This window comes from Talpa europaea, assembly GCF_964194135.1.
Source record: "Talpa europaea genome assembly, chromosome: 7".
Taxonomy (NCBI): Eukaryota; Metazoa; Chordata; class Mammalia; order Eulipotyphla; family Talpidae; genus Talpa; species Talpa europaea.
Window position 1 is genome coordinate 70,146,191 of NC_140074.1, and position 14,447 is coordinate 70,160,637.

Below are 14,447 nucleotides of genomic sequence, written 5' to 3' on the forward strand. Positions count from 1 at the left end.
TTTTTTAAAAATGAATGCATGTGAATAACAGTTGCTAGGAACATTATTTAAAAGGTGAAATAAAAAAGAAAATACCTCCCTAAGAAAAAGAAAACAGAAAACAGTAACTATAAGAGGTTAGTGACTAGAGAAGTGATTACAACAGCATAAAAGGAGATGCCCTGAAGTGGAGGGAAACCACAAACGGAACAAGCTCCGTTTGTTCTCATCACTGTATGCGCATGATCTGGTTACCTTGTTGAGGTCTCCCAGAAATCCCTGGAAGAGGGAATTACTAGTACTCCCATTTTTCTAATGTGAAAATGGAGGCTTCAAGAAAGATGGCAGGTGTTTTCCTTTTGCTAATGGCCTCTCAGCTGAAGGGACACCAGATGTCACAGGCCAACCTCCTGCCTTGCATTGCTCCTGCAATGTGGCTGGAAGGTGTAGGGTGGACTGTGCTTGGTCCCTCGTAGGAGCCTGCTCTCTCTCTGAACAGCTCTGGCTGTGAGAAATGCCTCTTTACAGGGAGCCAAAATGGACTTTTCTGTAATCTGCACTTGTTTGTGTGGTGGAAAGAACACCGGGCTGAGGGTCAGAGGACTTGGGCTCGAGCCCCAGTGCCGTGACCACTGGCCGGTGCTGCTCTGGGCCTCAGCGTTCCCAGGTGAAATGGAAGGAACTGGCTGAGATGAGCTCCAGGTCCTTCCTGGCTGGACATTTTAGGGTCATTTAATTCATGATAGCGTACATAACGCGGAGGCATATCTGATTATAATGATGGAGACAGTGAAGGGGTGGACACCGTGTTCCGTGTTCCAAGGAATAGTTCCATTTCTGCCAACGTGTCTGACATGGTGGGGACTCTGCCAGCTGAGAAAAATCCAGAAAGTTCTTAGAAATGGAGTTCTCATATTAAAACAAAGCCCTCTCCCCCTCCCTCTTTCTCTTCTACCCTCTCTCCTTCATTCTTTCCCTTCTTCGTCCTCATGTCCTTCCTTCTTTTCTTTCTGATTCAGAGGCATAAAGGAATATTTTAATCTCCCAACCAAAGTTGAAGATCTTGTCCCTGGTGACATGTCTCTGACATCACCTTAAATAGGCAGAGTCAATGATTTGGGGAGTAGGGAAAACTCATGGAAACCTGTTCCAGAATTGCTTTGTGTCTCTGTGAACCTCGAGGATTTGGCTGCTAAATTTCTAGCTTTCTAAGGAGGGGTTTTCAGTCATATGCCCCCTGAATGGACTTTAAGGGGCCACTGAAATAGCATGCAAATTTGTGCATTGTGTGCACATGCATTTTCTAAGAAAGAAAATCTGTAAGAGAAAAGCAGTCCTGGACACCTGGGAGCCAGGTTGGGAGTCAGGCCTCAGTATCCCCAGGGGCCAACCTGGTTCTCAGAGGAAGAGGTGGTGTTCCCTGGGTCTGATGTCACAGAATACCAGCATCAGGTAAATCTCCATGAACATGCGAACAGGGAATAAAATAAGAACATCACCCAAATCACAAAAATGACCACCATTCCCCTTTTCTTGCTAATGAACAACTACTAATTCTTTTCCTTATAGCTGGATAAGAATTAAGGTAATCATAGGATTACCCCTGGTTTTCTGTAACATCAAATCTCAAGCAAAGCCCCGCTTGCTTGAACCCTCCCTAATAGCCATCACCAACCCAAAGCCTGTAGTAAGTCCTGTTTAATATCCTTGAGAATCTCCAGAGAAGCCCCATGGTCCCCACAGCGTGTGTTCTGTCACAGAGTCAATGAACTCAATTTTGTTCGATTACCAGCAGCTCGTCCCTGGTTTGCAGTCATAGTCTCCTAAGTGTGCTCTCTAGTTCTACCTTTGCCTTATTTGCAATGTAGCAGTTAGAGTAAGTCTTGTAGGGGGTAAGACAGACCATGTCACTCCTTTGCCCCAAACCATTCAATGACTCCCCTTCCCTCCAAGTAAAGCCAACACCCCTTCCATGACCCTGTAATCTGGTCACTATGACCTCACCAGCCTGGTCTCCAACCCCCTTCTCCTTAACTCACTCTGCATCTGCCTGGACATCTCTTCTCTGACATACCAGGCAGGCTCTGCTTTATGCTTGAGCAGCAGCAGGTGCTCCCTCTGTCTGGAACACTTGTTCCCCAATTTCACCACCTCCAAGACTTTGCTCACCTCTCACCACACTTAAGCCCACCCTGATCTGACTATTCTACTTAAAATGCTACCCCTCCCAGTCTCCCTTACTCTACTCCACTCTTTCTTTTCCCACAGCTTTTATGACCTGCTAACATTCCGATCAATTCCCTAATTATTGTCTATATTATTTACTGCATATCTCTCCCAGCTGGAGTCTAAGTTCCATAGGCAGAGGTTTTGGTACTCAGCACAAGAAGAAGGTCTGACCTATAATTACCAACCAATACATACTTATTGGATGTTGCTGAATAGATTCATATCACAGGTATTGGGAGTGTAAGGCTGAACATGACTTTGGCTCAGGATCCCTCACTGAGAAATGTGGAGTGAGGTTGCCTGCCTCAAGCTTGACTTATCATCAAGCCCACATATTTTCTTAAGATAGAGTTTCCTGGGCATCCCTGGTGGCACAAGGGGTTAAGACGCAACCTTTGAAGCTATCTGCAGCCACTGCAGCATGAGTTCGATCCCTGGCTAGGGAGCAACCCACATGGTGCAGCAGACCTCTCCTGACTCGCCCGCTGCTCCCCTCAGCAGTGTATTTCAGTCATTCTGCCTATTCTGTTCCCCACTCTGTCTCTGATGGATCCTCTCACCCCCCCCACACTTCTGGCCTGTACCCCAGTCCTTGTATGCATAAATAAATCTTTAAAGAAAAATAGATAGAGTTTCCTAAACTTCACCTATTGATAGATGCCAACCTCCTGATTTTTGCCCTAAGAACAACCTAGACTTTTATTTACTTAAAACTAGTCCTTAAATAGACTCACTTTTAGAGCAATACATTTATTTTTAAAGAAAATGTTATAGCGTAGCTTTGATGTGCATAGCAGCTAGGGGAGAGAGGAGATGGTGAATTTCTAAAGTGCAGGCTAACTCACAAAGGTGGCTTTTATGTTTGAAAAGTCAAGTCCTGCTCTGTTGTGAGTTGATTAGGCCACTGAGGCCTCGCCTGCTCGGGCCATAGTGCTATGGAGAAGGTAACCCAACAACTGAAGGACTCTGGTACTTCAGAAGAGCTGCAGGGGTCCCCCTCTACCCTGTGCTCAGCAAGATGACCCCAGATGCTTCAGGCCTGTGCAGGAGAAGCCCTCATTTCTCACTGGCAGGGAGTTTGGGCAAATTGGACATGTTGATTGTCTTTGCCCAGGGAGCACCTATCCTATGAGCTCTGACATGAACAGAAATAAATCCTTAGTTCCTAGAAGTGGAAAATCCTACAATGACTTACAAGGCTAACTGCAAGCCTAGAGTCATTTTATCTAACTGGTAAAATATAGTTTTCCCAAAGGGCATGCATTTCAGACACTGCTATTACTACAGAGGATTTATCTCCATGTTTCCTTGTTCCCTAGGACTGATTAAACCATATCTAAGAAACTCCAACTATGTCCTGCCTCAGTCTTAGAAAATGTCACCTGACAAAGCAATGTGATTATGTAGTGATGTAGAATAAGGAAGTGTTTAGGGGATTTGGTCTCTGACCCTGTTCCTTACATGTTAGGAAAATTGTTTCATTTTTCTGAGGCTTTCATTTTCTGGGGATAGGAATTATTTCACTACCTTCTGAGATTCTTGAGACTTCAATGGCCATCTATGTGAGAACTGGTCCCTAAGATCTAAAGTGCTACAAAATGTCACTTAAGATGATCTTTCATAAAGCTCAAGCAGAGGCTCAGAGGCCTTGTAAGGACTGGAACCAAGGTCTCTGATTCTCTCAGCTTCTCCTCAGCAGGTTGCTGTACCGGAGCCTGCCGTCCTTAAGGGTAATCATGGCAAGAGCAAGTTCCAGGGGAAGTGTGTGCTGGGAGGGGGGAGTGGAAGAGGGAGAGGGATCTCTTACCCAGTTGGGGAGAAGGTAGAAGAGGGGAAGGGGAAACAAATTCTCCTACCTTCTCATTCTGCAGAGGGCTCTGAGGCTGGGCCTCTCCAGTTAAGGGTCTCTACTGGTGTCTTTCTCCACCTCTCTCAATTTGCCTGTCTTTGTGGGTGAAGCTGACCTAGCATAAAATCACATGCTTTTGCCCTCATTTTGAAAGCACAGTCAGGCTTTAATGATCAGTTTTCTGTTCCTTGGCATTTTCTTTCAAGCAAAGGCCGTGTTTTTGTAAGATACTACATTTCAATGGGCTCTTCTTTCATCCCCAGCAACAGTCCTGAGTGGCAGGTTTTAGGAGAAATTCCATTTTATTGCTTCTGGTGTCCGGTAACCTTGGAATGAGTGTCTGTCACCATCCCCCCAAGACCATGTTATTTCAGAAAGTTACAGTCTTGAAAGCAGTCTCTAATAAAAGCAAGTGCCACTAATCCTAGGTAAATGAGCGTTCCAAATAAGACCAGCCATGAATGTTTAAAAAAAAAAAAAAAGGCAAAAAGAAAGACTCTTCAACAATAGGAGTCCACAGTAAAAACTGTGCCAGCTCAATTTCTTCAGGCATTTTTGCAGCCATTTAAAAATATGTCTTCAGCAAATTCATCTAATCGCCCCAAAAATTCTTGGCAAGATGGACATGTTGTGTCTGTAGGCCAATATTCAATCCAGGTAAAGGAATCTAAAGGATAGATGTACCTGCCAAAAAAACATGAAAATGAAGCACTTGTGAGATGGCTACAGATAGAAGAGCTGCATCTGATGGCCTTTGTAAGAACCCAGCTACCAGCAGGTCCCCAGAGGTCAGGCTGCCCCCCAAACTATGCCTGACCAGCCTTTCCCTCTGGGAACACCCACAACCCCTGAGATCAGATCATGATGCTGCTTGGCCCTCTTATGGTTAAAGGCAGGGATGGCAACAGTTTCAATGTCTGCTTTTTAAAACCATATGATAAAATGTATATTTAAACATGTTCCTTTTTGAACACTCTTACACTGCTGGTGAGAATGTAAACTGGTCAAGTCACTATGGAAAGTTGTGTTCCTCAAAACTCTAAAATGGACCTACCATATGACCCAACGATTCTACTCCTAGGAATCTACCCAAAAAACACAAAAACACTAATTTGGAAAAAAAAAACAAAACCTGCACTCCTATATTTATTGCAGCACTATTTATATTAGCTAAGATGTGGAAACAAAACCCAAATTCCCCAAATGGATCACTGGATCAAGAAGAATATAGGGGAAGCAAATAATATATCAGGGGAAAAAATAATAACAACAACAAAAAAAACCACAACACAACATAACCAAAAACAAACAGACAATTACAAACCAGAGACATCCTGCAGGGGAGGAGGAGGGAGAGAGATCAAAGGGAGAGAGGGAGGGGCACAGGGGACTGAGGTGATGGTGCATGGGTGCACTGGTGAAGGAAACTCTGTGGGGACTACACCTGAGGTGGGGGGAGCGGGAAGCAAACATTATTTAAAAATGAACAATGATGTAAAAATATATACAAATTAAAAAAATAAAAACCTGAAAAAAAGAAGGTATGGTATATATACACAATGGAATATTACTCAGCGATCGAAAAAGATAAACTCAAGCCATTTGCAGCAACATAGATGGAGCTGGAAGGGATCATGCTCAGTGAAATAAGCCAGAAGGAAAAAGAAATACTGGATTGGTTTCCGTATATAAGGAATGTAGAGAAACCAAACAAAGGGTCAGGAAAAAGACAAAACTTACAAGCTGACCACAGATCTAAGGCATACAGGAGGGAAAGGGAGGGGGAGGGGTTAGAATAGGGGAGGGAAGAGCATACGGGATGGTAGAGTTGAATTACTGGTGCTGTGGTGGTGGGAAAACTACAGGGACCAAGCCTGAGGGGGAAAATCAAATACTGTCCAAAATTAACAATGATGTAAGTACATGAATTTATTAAAATTTTAAAAATTTCCTTTTTACAAACGGAATATCCTGAGGAATGTTCAGAGGAATATCACTAAAGAATCAGATATGGCATGGGGGTTGGGATGAGTGCCCTCAAATTCATCATCGGACTTGGCATTCAGTTTATCAGTGAGCCAGTGCAAGCCTTCCCTGATGGCTTTAAGTAGTTCTTCGTTCTAATCTCATTTATGTTCATAGCAAGCTGTTAGCAGCAGGGCATTTAAGAAACATGCAGTATATTAAAGAATCAACTATACTCAGTTTTGGAGGAAAGATTAGAGACTCCAAAATATTGGTGACTTACTTGAAACTGAAATTGTGTTTGATGTGGAGGCCTTCTTTACCCATTATTAAATACTGTCTTCCTTTTACTAGGTCAGCATTAGGACAGGTTGTCTTTTTGATGAAGGTGATTTCAGAGTTTTTCTCAGTTGCAGCTTCGCCTGAGAAATACACAAGTAATGTCATCAAATTCAAGTTTATAACGTCACAATTATAATCAAGCATTCTAGTTCCTCATGACTATTTATGAAAGAGCATAAATTTACCTCAAGAGGCTGATGGCTTTTGGAGAGCTGCTATGTCCACATAGTTAAGACTTGGGATTCTTTTTTTTTTTTTTTGATTGATTGATTGATTTATACAAGCACTGGGTAAAATCAGAAGTGTGAGAGGGTGAGAAGATTCACCAGAGCCAGAGCAGGGAACAGAATAGGCAGAATGACAAAGTACACTGCTGAGGGGAGCAGCGGGCATGGCAGGAGAGGTCTATCAAACCGGTGCTGCACAAGCTGCAGGCAGCTTCACAGCCCAGCGCTCAACCGCTGTGCCACTGGGGGAGGCCCCAAGACTTGGGATTCTGGAGTTGGACTCGGGAGTGAAATCCAGCTCTGCCACTTCTCAGCTGGGTGGCCCTGGACAATGATTTATGCTCAGATCCCTCATCTGAAAATGAGCATGATTATAAACCTACCTTGGAGAACTGTTGTGAGATTCAGGGGAGCAATGTGAAAAGTGCTTATTAGAGGAGATACAAGTGCTTCTTATCATCACTTTTGCAGAATGAAGAATTAAAAGAACCTTTCTGTAGTTGAACAATATTAATCTCCATATGTGATACAACAAAAGCTAAAAGCATTTGGTAGCTGGCAATGGGCAACTTTGTAAAAAGGTGCAAGATGTGTGAAAGACTTGGGGATTTTTGGACAACTTTTGTAACTTCAAATGAACTCAGACATTCTTTGCCTGTGATGCATTCCTTCCCATGTTAACACTGAATTTCTACCCATCTTTAATTGTCACAGTATTCCTAAACATTCTTTGAAGCTCTTTGTCATAAATATCTGTCTCTTACTCCCACCGAATTTCTATCACAGCATTTCACTCCACGCGTCTGTCTCTTCATCTAGGTTGAAAAGTTCTTGAGGAGTGACTAGGTCTGATGCTGATATTCAGGACTATAACAGCTAATAACTCTGGCAGGGTTATCCTAATTATTCATTCCTGAAAAACGCCAAACCTGTGGATAAGTAGTATGTAATAGAAACTGTAAATGGTAACTGTGTAAAAGGTAAACATTATTAGTGATATTAATTCTAGGGTACATACATTGCTTCAAACTAATTTTCAGCAAACTTCTGAAACTTCCGGCTATTCCAATCTAATACTATCAAATGTCTCTGGATAATACAATAAAAAAATACAGGCCAAGCAAACATGTTGAAACATGTTGAATATAATTATTGGCAGTTTAGCAATAACTGAGAGTGGACTCAGTGGCACAAACAATACCATTGCTATTAGGAGAGGTTATTTATTGAATCTATATGTAATGACTATATATTTGAAAGAGATGTGATTGGAGAAGTTTGATGTGGTTTCTCATTGTCAAACCAAAGCTCAGACAGGGGCACCCTATACTAAGGATGCAAAATAATACTTGACAGTTTCTAAAAATTGAAAATTTATTTGGAATTATTAGAATTATTTAATGAATCATTTGTGTTATAATTGATACCGGTAGGCAAGCAATTTTATACTATTTGTAACTTAGTTAACTTAGAGAGTAAAAGGAAACACACTTTACCATGTTGTTTTATGTTATTTTACATATGAATTCAATTTACTGTATTGCTATAACAATTGTCACTTATTCAAAACTCACATAACATCAAACTTAAGGCTTTATACTAAGGCATAGGTGCTCTTAATTGGTTTCCCTGTTTCTAATCTTGCTCCCTTCAACAGAAGACAACATAAGCAATTAAAATCATAAATTAGATCGTGGTACTTGCCTACCTAAAACCTTCTATTAGCTTCCCTTTGAACTTCTAGCATGAACTCCAAATTTCTTACCATGCCTTTTAATTTTTTAAATTTTTTAAAGATAGATATTTATTTATTTATGCATACAAGAACTGAAATGTAGGCCAGAGGTGCAGGGGGTGAGAGGATTCACCAGAGACAGATTAGGGAACAGAACAGGCAAATCTACTGAAATAAACTGCTGAGGGGAGCAGCCGGGTAAGATAAGAGAGGTCTGCGTTAGCTCCTTGGCCGGGGATCGAACTCATGCTGCAGTAGCTGGCAATAACTCAATAGTGCTGAGACTTTAACACCTGCGCCACCAGGGAGGCCCTTACCATGCCTTTTAAATCTCTGTATGACCCAGCTCCTGCCTGTCTCTTAGCTTCCTCTCACACTAGCCCCTCCCTCACTCATAACACTGATGATCTTTCAGTTCCCTTAGGGTGCCAAGTTCTTTCTGTCTCAGGACCTTTGCACATTCACTCTCTCTACATTCTACTCTGCCTTTTTAAGGAATGATTAACTCTTATGAGTACCTCCTAATTATTATTTATAATTATACATATATAATTATATCACTTATAATTATTTTATATAAGTTATTTATATAAAATAATTTATAATTATTATAATTATTTCCTCTTTTAAAATATGTATCCTCAAATAGAATACAAGTTTTATGAAGGCAGGAACTCTGGATATCTTATTAAAGTTATCTAATATAATGCCTGGCATATAGTAAGTAGACTACAAATATTTGATGAAGGAAAGAATGATTGAATGAATTCTCACCAGCTTTGAAGGTATCCAGGAGGGTTGCAGTGTACTTAACAAAAACATTTTCTTCCGTGATGGCTGTGATTTTAACTTTGTAGGCTTGTAAAAACAATAACAACAACAACAAAAAAACAATTCATGCTTAAAATCGCTAATGTTATGTGAAATAAAAACCAGAATTTGTCAAGCAAATGAGCCCTGACATAGGCCTTACTTCTTCCAAAAAACTTTCACAAATATTCTGTCTGATTCACTCTTAGTCTACTTAGAATCACTAGCCCTGGCCATTGTATTGAAACAGGCAGATGAGGATAAGACTTTTAATTAAATGAAAAGACAGAAGCACCAATACAAACAGACTGTTGTTACACATAAATTTCAGATTCTGATCCTTTAAGGTAAGTGAAGTTCTGCCTATGAACCCCTATCATTCCCCTCTGCATGGGTATCAAGGGGCCCTGACCTGTCATTCATTGCCTCAATTCCACCGATACCTCCACTGATTTTTGCTCTTTGATTTTTTGATCTTTGACTTTTTGATAGGATTCTGTTTTTGACTCATCTTTGCTGGGTTGACAACTGTCTGATGAAGCCATTTCCCTCCCATTTCTTCACTCAGGCATCAGTGCTCAATCCATGTACCTCTGGAGGGTAACTTGATGGGATCACCTTGATGGGATCTGTTTCTTCTGTGAGGCCTGAGAAAAGATCCTTATTTTTCACTTTTGGGTTGAACTGAGTGACCTAAAAGCTTTGTCCATTTTTGAGATCCCAGGGAGCTATCTAGGTATACAGATGAATGAAATGAATTAATTGTGGCAGGGCCAAAGACTATGTTAGTGGCTTAAAACAAATTGAAAAAGAAAAGTCCAGGTTGTCAGATTTATCATTCCTTATGGCAGATATGGACAATGGGCATAGGTGGAAAGAGGCATCTATTTTGTTCTTATTCTTTTATTCCAGTATCCACCTGTAGTCACCAAGAAAGCCAGCTAATGTAGTCTCAAAATTACCTTTTTGTAAATAAATGGCAAATCAATAAAATTTGATTACCCCCCCCAAAAAAGGAGTCTTTTTCTTGAAAGTGATAAGCTAAATCCAAATTGCATTTATTCTCTATGCTAAAGTGGGGTTCTGATATTTAAGAGTAAAAATAGTTCTAGAATGGAAGGAAGAAATAATTTAGCAATTTTTTATCTGCTAAAACAACAAAGCATCTCTTCAAGTCTCTGTGTATTTAAAAAAAAAAAACTGTAGTGGGTCTTAGCTGAGTTAAGCATATGTTTAGCCTTTTTAAAAAATCAAGGTAAATATTAAAATAAAAACTATAAACCATCCAAAATTAAATCTGATGGTTGAATTTCCATGAAGCGAATTCAGTGTGATAGCATGAAAATAACACTGGAGGCCAGAATGCACTTGAGATCCACCATCTACTTCCTGCATGACGTTGAGTGAATTACTTAATCTTTCTGAGCCTCAGTTTCTTCACTTGTAATATAAAGATAACCCTCTGTTACCTAGGAAGAGTCTTGTGGGACTCCAAAGAGAACCATATATTAAAGCCATTGGTAAACTCAAAATGCTGAATCAATTGTTCTATTCTTCCCTCCTCCTGAATTGTTCTATTTTTTATTTACAAATAATACCATGCCAACTTTCAAGAAAGGATTTTAGATAGTGTGCAACATTTACTCTCTCTCTCAAAAAAAAAAAAAAAGAAACAAAAAAAAGAAGGAAATATCACAGACAATGAACAGAAAATACAGGAGTTAATCAGCTGAGGACACTGAGAGAAATATTTGGGCATTTGATTTAACTCTGAGATCTGGACAATCAGAAGGGGAACTCCATGAGAAACGAAGAGAGTTTAAGACATGGATTCTAATTCTGTATATAGTAAACATTATTTTGTATTTATATTTTTAACTTTGTCTTTGAAAGGATTTTGGAAAAACCCAAACTCCCAAACTAACTTTGTTTCTGCTTCTGCTGGATGAACTGGAAGAATACAGTACTGAAACCTTATACCTTAGTGGTTTCTCTAAAGTTCACTTTGAATATGTCTTAGCAACATAATTCAAAGGGATATATTAGAGTAAAGTGTCTTGGCTGGATGTGCCTGTCACTCTCATCATTTTTAATGAAAATCACATTTCTTTGCTGAAGGATAAATAACTTTGCATGTTAATGCTGAAAAGGATGGCATTTTCCTTCAAAGGAACACATGGAATGTTGTATCCATATAATCACTGTGTAACAGTGTTGATCTTCCTAACTAATCATGTATTCATAAAATTTCATGTTTAATGGAACTGTATATTGAACTTACCATATGCAATTTCTGGTTTACAAGCTGTTTCTTTTCTAGTATCTGCAGAGATTGTCAGATCCAATTCTTTCTGTATTTGTCCACAGTCAGCTGGATTTTGTAAAAAATGGGTAGAAGTTAGATTAATGTAAGGAAGCAGACACTCTCTTTGGGAGTAAACATAGTTCCTCATGAGCCCTGAGACAGTCCAATATAACCTTACAAATACCAGATTCCTAAGACCTGTCCATTTTATGCTCTTGCACAAAGTAAAAGATCACATAAGCAAAAAACAAAACAAACAAGAAAACCATAACAAACAAAAACAAAATCTTGGCTGCAAGACTTATTCTTGAAATGGGTAGTCACTCCACATACAGTTTTTTAGACATGTAGCTCTGGGTATATAGCTTCCATTGAGGAAAGAAGGAAAGTTTTCCATTTTGAATATTATCAGAAGTCTCTTGAAAGAACTAAAATGATAATTGACTTATTTATAGCTGTAATGTGGTGCTATACATACCTAGGGAATGTGCAGATATTAAGGATTTTAAAAAATAAAACCTAAACCAATCCATGAAGTAGTTGAGCTCTTGTGAAGTAGTTGAGCTCTGGGTCTTTTCTTTGCCCAAGGAGGTTGCCTTAGATTTACAAAGGACTGAATGGAACTGAAAAATCAACAGAATGTCTGTCACTAATAAGGAATGACAAGGGGGGAGAAAGAGGTGCTGGCGCAGCCACTATAGAAAATAATATGGAGATTCCTCAAAAAAAAAAAAATAGAACTACCATAGTATTCAGTAACCCCACCTCTGGGAATATAGCCCAAGGAACTGAAATCAGAATCTTAAAGGGATATCTGTACTCTCATATCCATGAGATACTATCACAATAGCCATAATTTTGTGACAATCTAAGTGCCCATCAACAGATGAATGGATAAAGCAGATGTGATATAAAGACACAGTGGAATATTATTCAGTCATGAGAAATAAGGAAATCCTGCCACTTGTGACAGCTTGGATGAAACTTGAGTGCGCTATGCTAAGTGAGATTAGTCAAGCAGAGAAAGACAAATACTATATGATGTCACTTTTATGTGGAATCTAAAACAGTCAAACTCAGAGAAACAGAGCGGTGGTCACCAGAGGTTGAAGGAGTAGGGAAAAGGGGAGATATTGGTCAATGGGTACAAACTTCCAGTTGTAGGGTTAATGCATTTGGGAATCTAATGTATAGCATGGTGATCACAGTAAATAGTACTGTATCATACACTTGAATGTTGCTAAGACAATAGCCTCAAGTACCAGACCCACAAAAAAGAAATGGTGACTATGTGACATGATGGAGGAATTACCATCATGCTGCTGTGGCAATCATTTTGTATTACATAAATGATTCAAATCAACATGTTGTACACCTTAAACTGAAACTTGCACAATGTTGCTTGTCAATTATATTTCAATTATGGTGGTGGTATGGGAGAAACAGGAGCTAGCAGCTGTGTCCTGAGCCTCTGTTCTCTTAGGTTATGGGCCTGTAACATTAAAAAGACCAAGTGAAAAGTAAGAATTTCATATCATGTTACCTATATGATATCCAACAACTATTTGAATGGTGTTTCTCTGTCTCTGCTTCTGCTTAGTGGAAACTATGGGTTGTTCAGGTGTTGTCAAAACTTTACAGGGCTCAAGAAATTGGCTCTCAGTCAGGTAAGATTACATTTCTATTTCTAAGAAAAGAGAGTTTGTCAAACAGCTACCCACAGATGAGCCCCTGATTAGGAGTGGCGGCTTTAAGGAAGCTGCCCAAACATGTCAAGTGAAGCTTACCTTCTACACACTTGCATATTGCTCCTTCACAGACTTTCTGAAGCTCAGTACGGGACGTACTATAGAACATGGTGCACTGTTTATCTGTGGCAATGGAAGTTAAGAGAAGTGACTGGATTAATGTACAACAATATTTGCTGATCAGTGAGTCTCATGGGCCTTGGAGATCACCTATTTCAAACCCTCTTTTTGCAGCTAAGGACCAGAGAGATTATGAATTGTCTATCCTGCCATGGACCTCTCTGCCCTCAAAATGGTCTCCCTCTGCAAATTAGTTTTGGACTTGAAATTTTACTGTTCAATATTCATGTCTTAGAATGAAAATATTTGGTGCAAATGAGAGTAATAAATTATATTACAAGTGTCTAATGAAAGAACTGTATTTGCTTAGGGTGGAGAAGAGAAGAAAAACCCACATGTATGTAAGAGCTTAAAACACACACACATACACATACACACACAGGAAAAGACGGTATTTTCTATAAATGAGTGTGTGTCAGAGTTTGTCACCTTAAGAATTTTCTAACAAGTGGGGCCTCCCTGGTAGCACAAGGGGTTAAGACGCAACCTGCGAAGCTATCCGCAGCTACTGCAGCAAGAGTTCGATCCCCGGTCAGGGAGCAACCCACATGGCACAGCAGACCTCTCCCGACTCGTCCACTGCTCCCCTCAGCAGTGTGCTTCAGTCAATCTGCCTGTTCTGTTCCCCACTCCTTCTCTGGTGAATCCTCTCACCCCTCAAACTTCTGGCCTGTACCCTAGTTCTTGTATACATAAATAAATAAATCTTTTTAAAAAAAGAATTTTCTAACAAGTGTCCAAAGTGGAATAATCTGTGTGAACCAAAATTTTCCAATTAACATTCTCAGTAGTGGCTGAGTGGTCAAATGTGGGATCGTTCATTCAACAAACATTGTCCATACCCAATAGGTACCTGACACTGTATGAGATACTAGGGATACAAGAATGAAAACATTGTGTCTGCAGTTGGTGAAAAAGACATGCAAAGAGATCATTACAATGCAATGTGACAACTGCTATAAAGAAAGTATTACAAAATTTGATGAGAGTGTAGATGGAGCAGAAGTTGACTCCGGGAAGATTAGGGTAGGCTTCTCTAAAGGAGAGATGCAATGAATACTGAAAGTGAACAGCAAAGACAAACTCAAGGGAAAGAATTTTAAAGCTGGGAGAAATATAGTTATTTTAAAAATGAAGA

At 39.9% G+C, this 14,447-nt stretch overlaps 1 protein-coding gene across 1 annotated transcript in view; it reads right to left on the reverse strand.

Moving 5' to 3' along the window:
- Positions 1 to 4,602: 4,602 nt before the first annotated feature.
- C5 (complement C5) overlaps positions 4,603 to 14,447 on the reverse strand; it is a gene marked incomplete at both ends in the record, with an annotated part of 81,650 nt that continues 71,805 nt past the window's right edge. The window contains 5 exons of the mRNA XM_084236798.1: positions 4,603 to 4,741; positions 6,306 to 6,444; positions 9,101 to 9,184; positions 11,418 to 11,507; positions 13,229 to 13,312. Of these exons, the coding sequence (XP_084092924.1) occupies positions 4,603 to 4,741; positions 6,306 to 6,444; positions 9,101 to 9,184; positions 11,418 to 11,507; positions 13,229 to 13,312 (536 nt within the window). The remainder of the gene's footprint in view (positions 4,742 to 6,305; positions 6,445 to 9,100; positions 9,185 to 11,417; positions 11,508 to 13,228; positions 13,313 to 14,447) is intronic.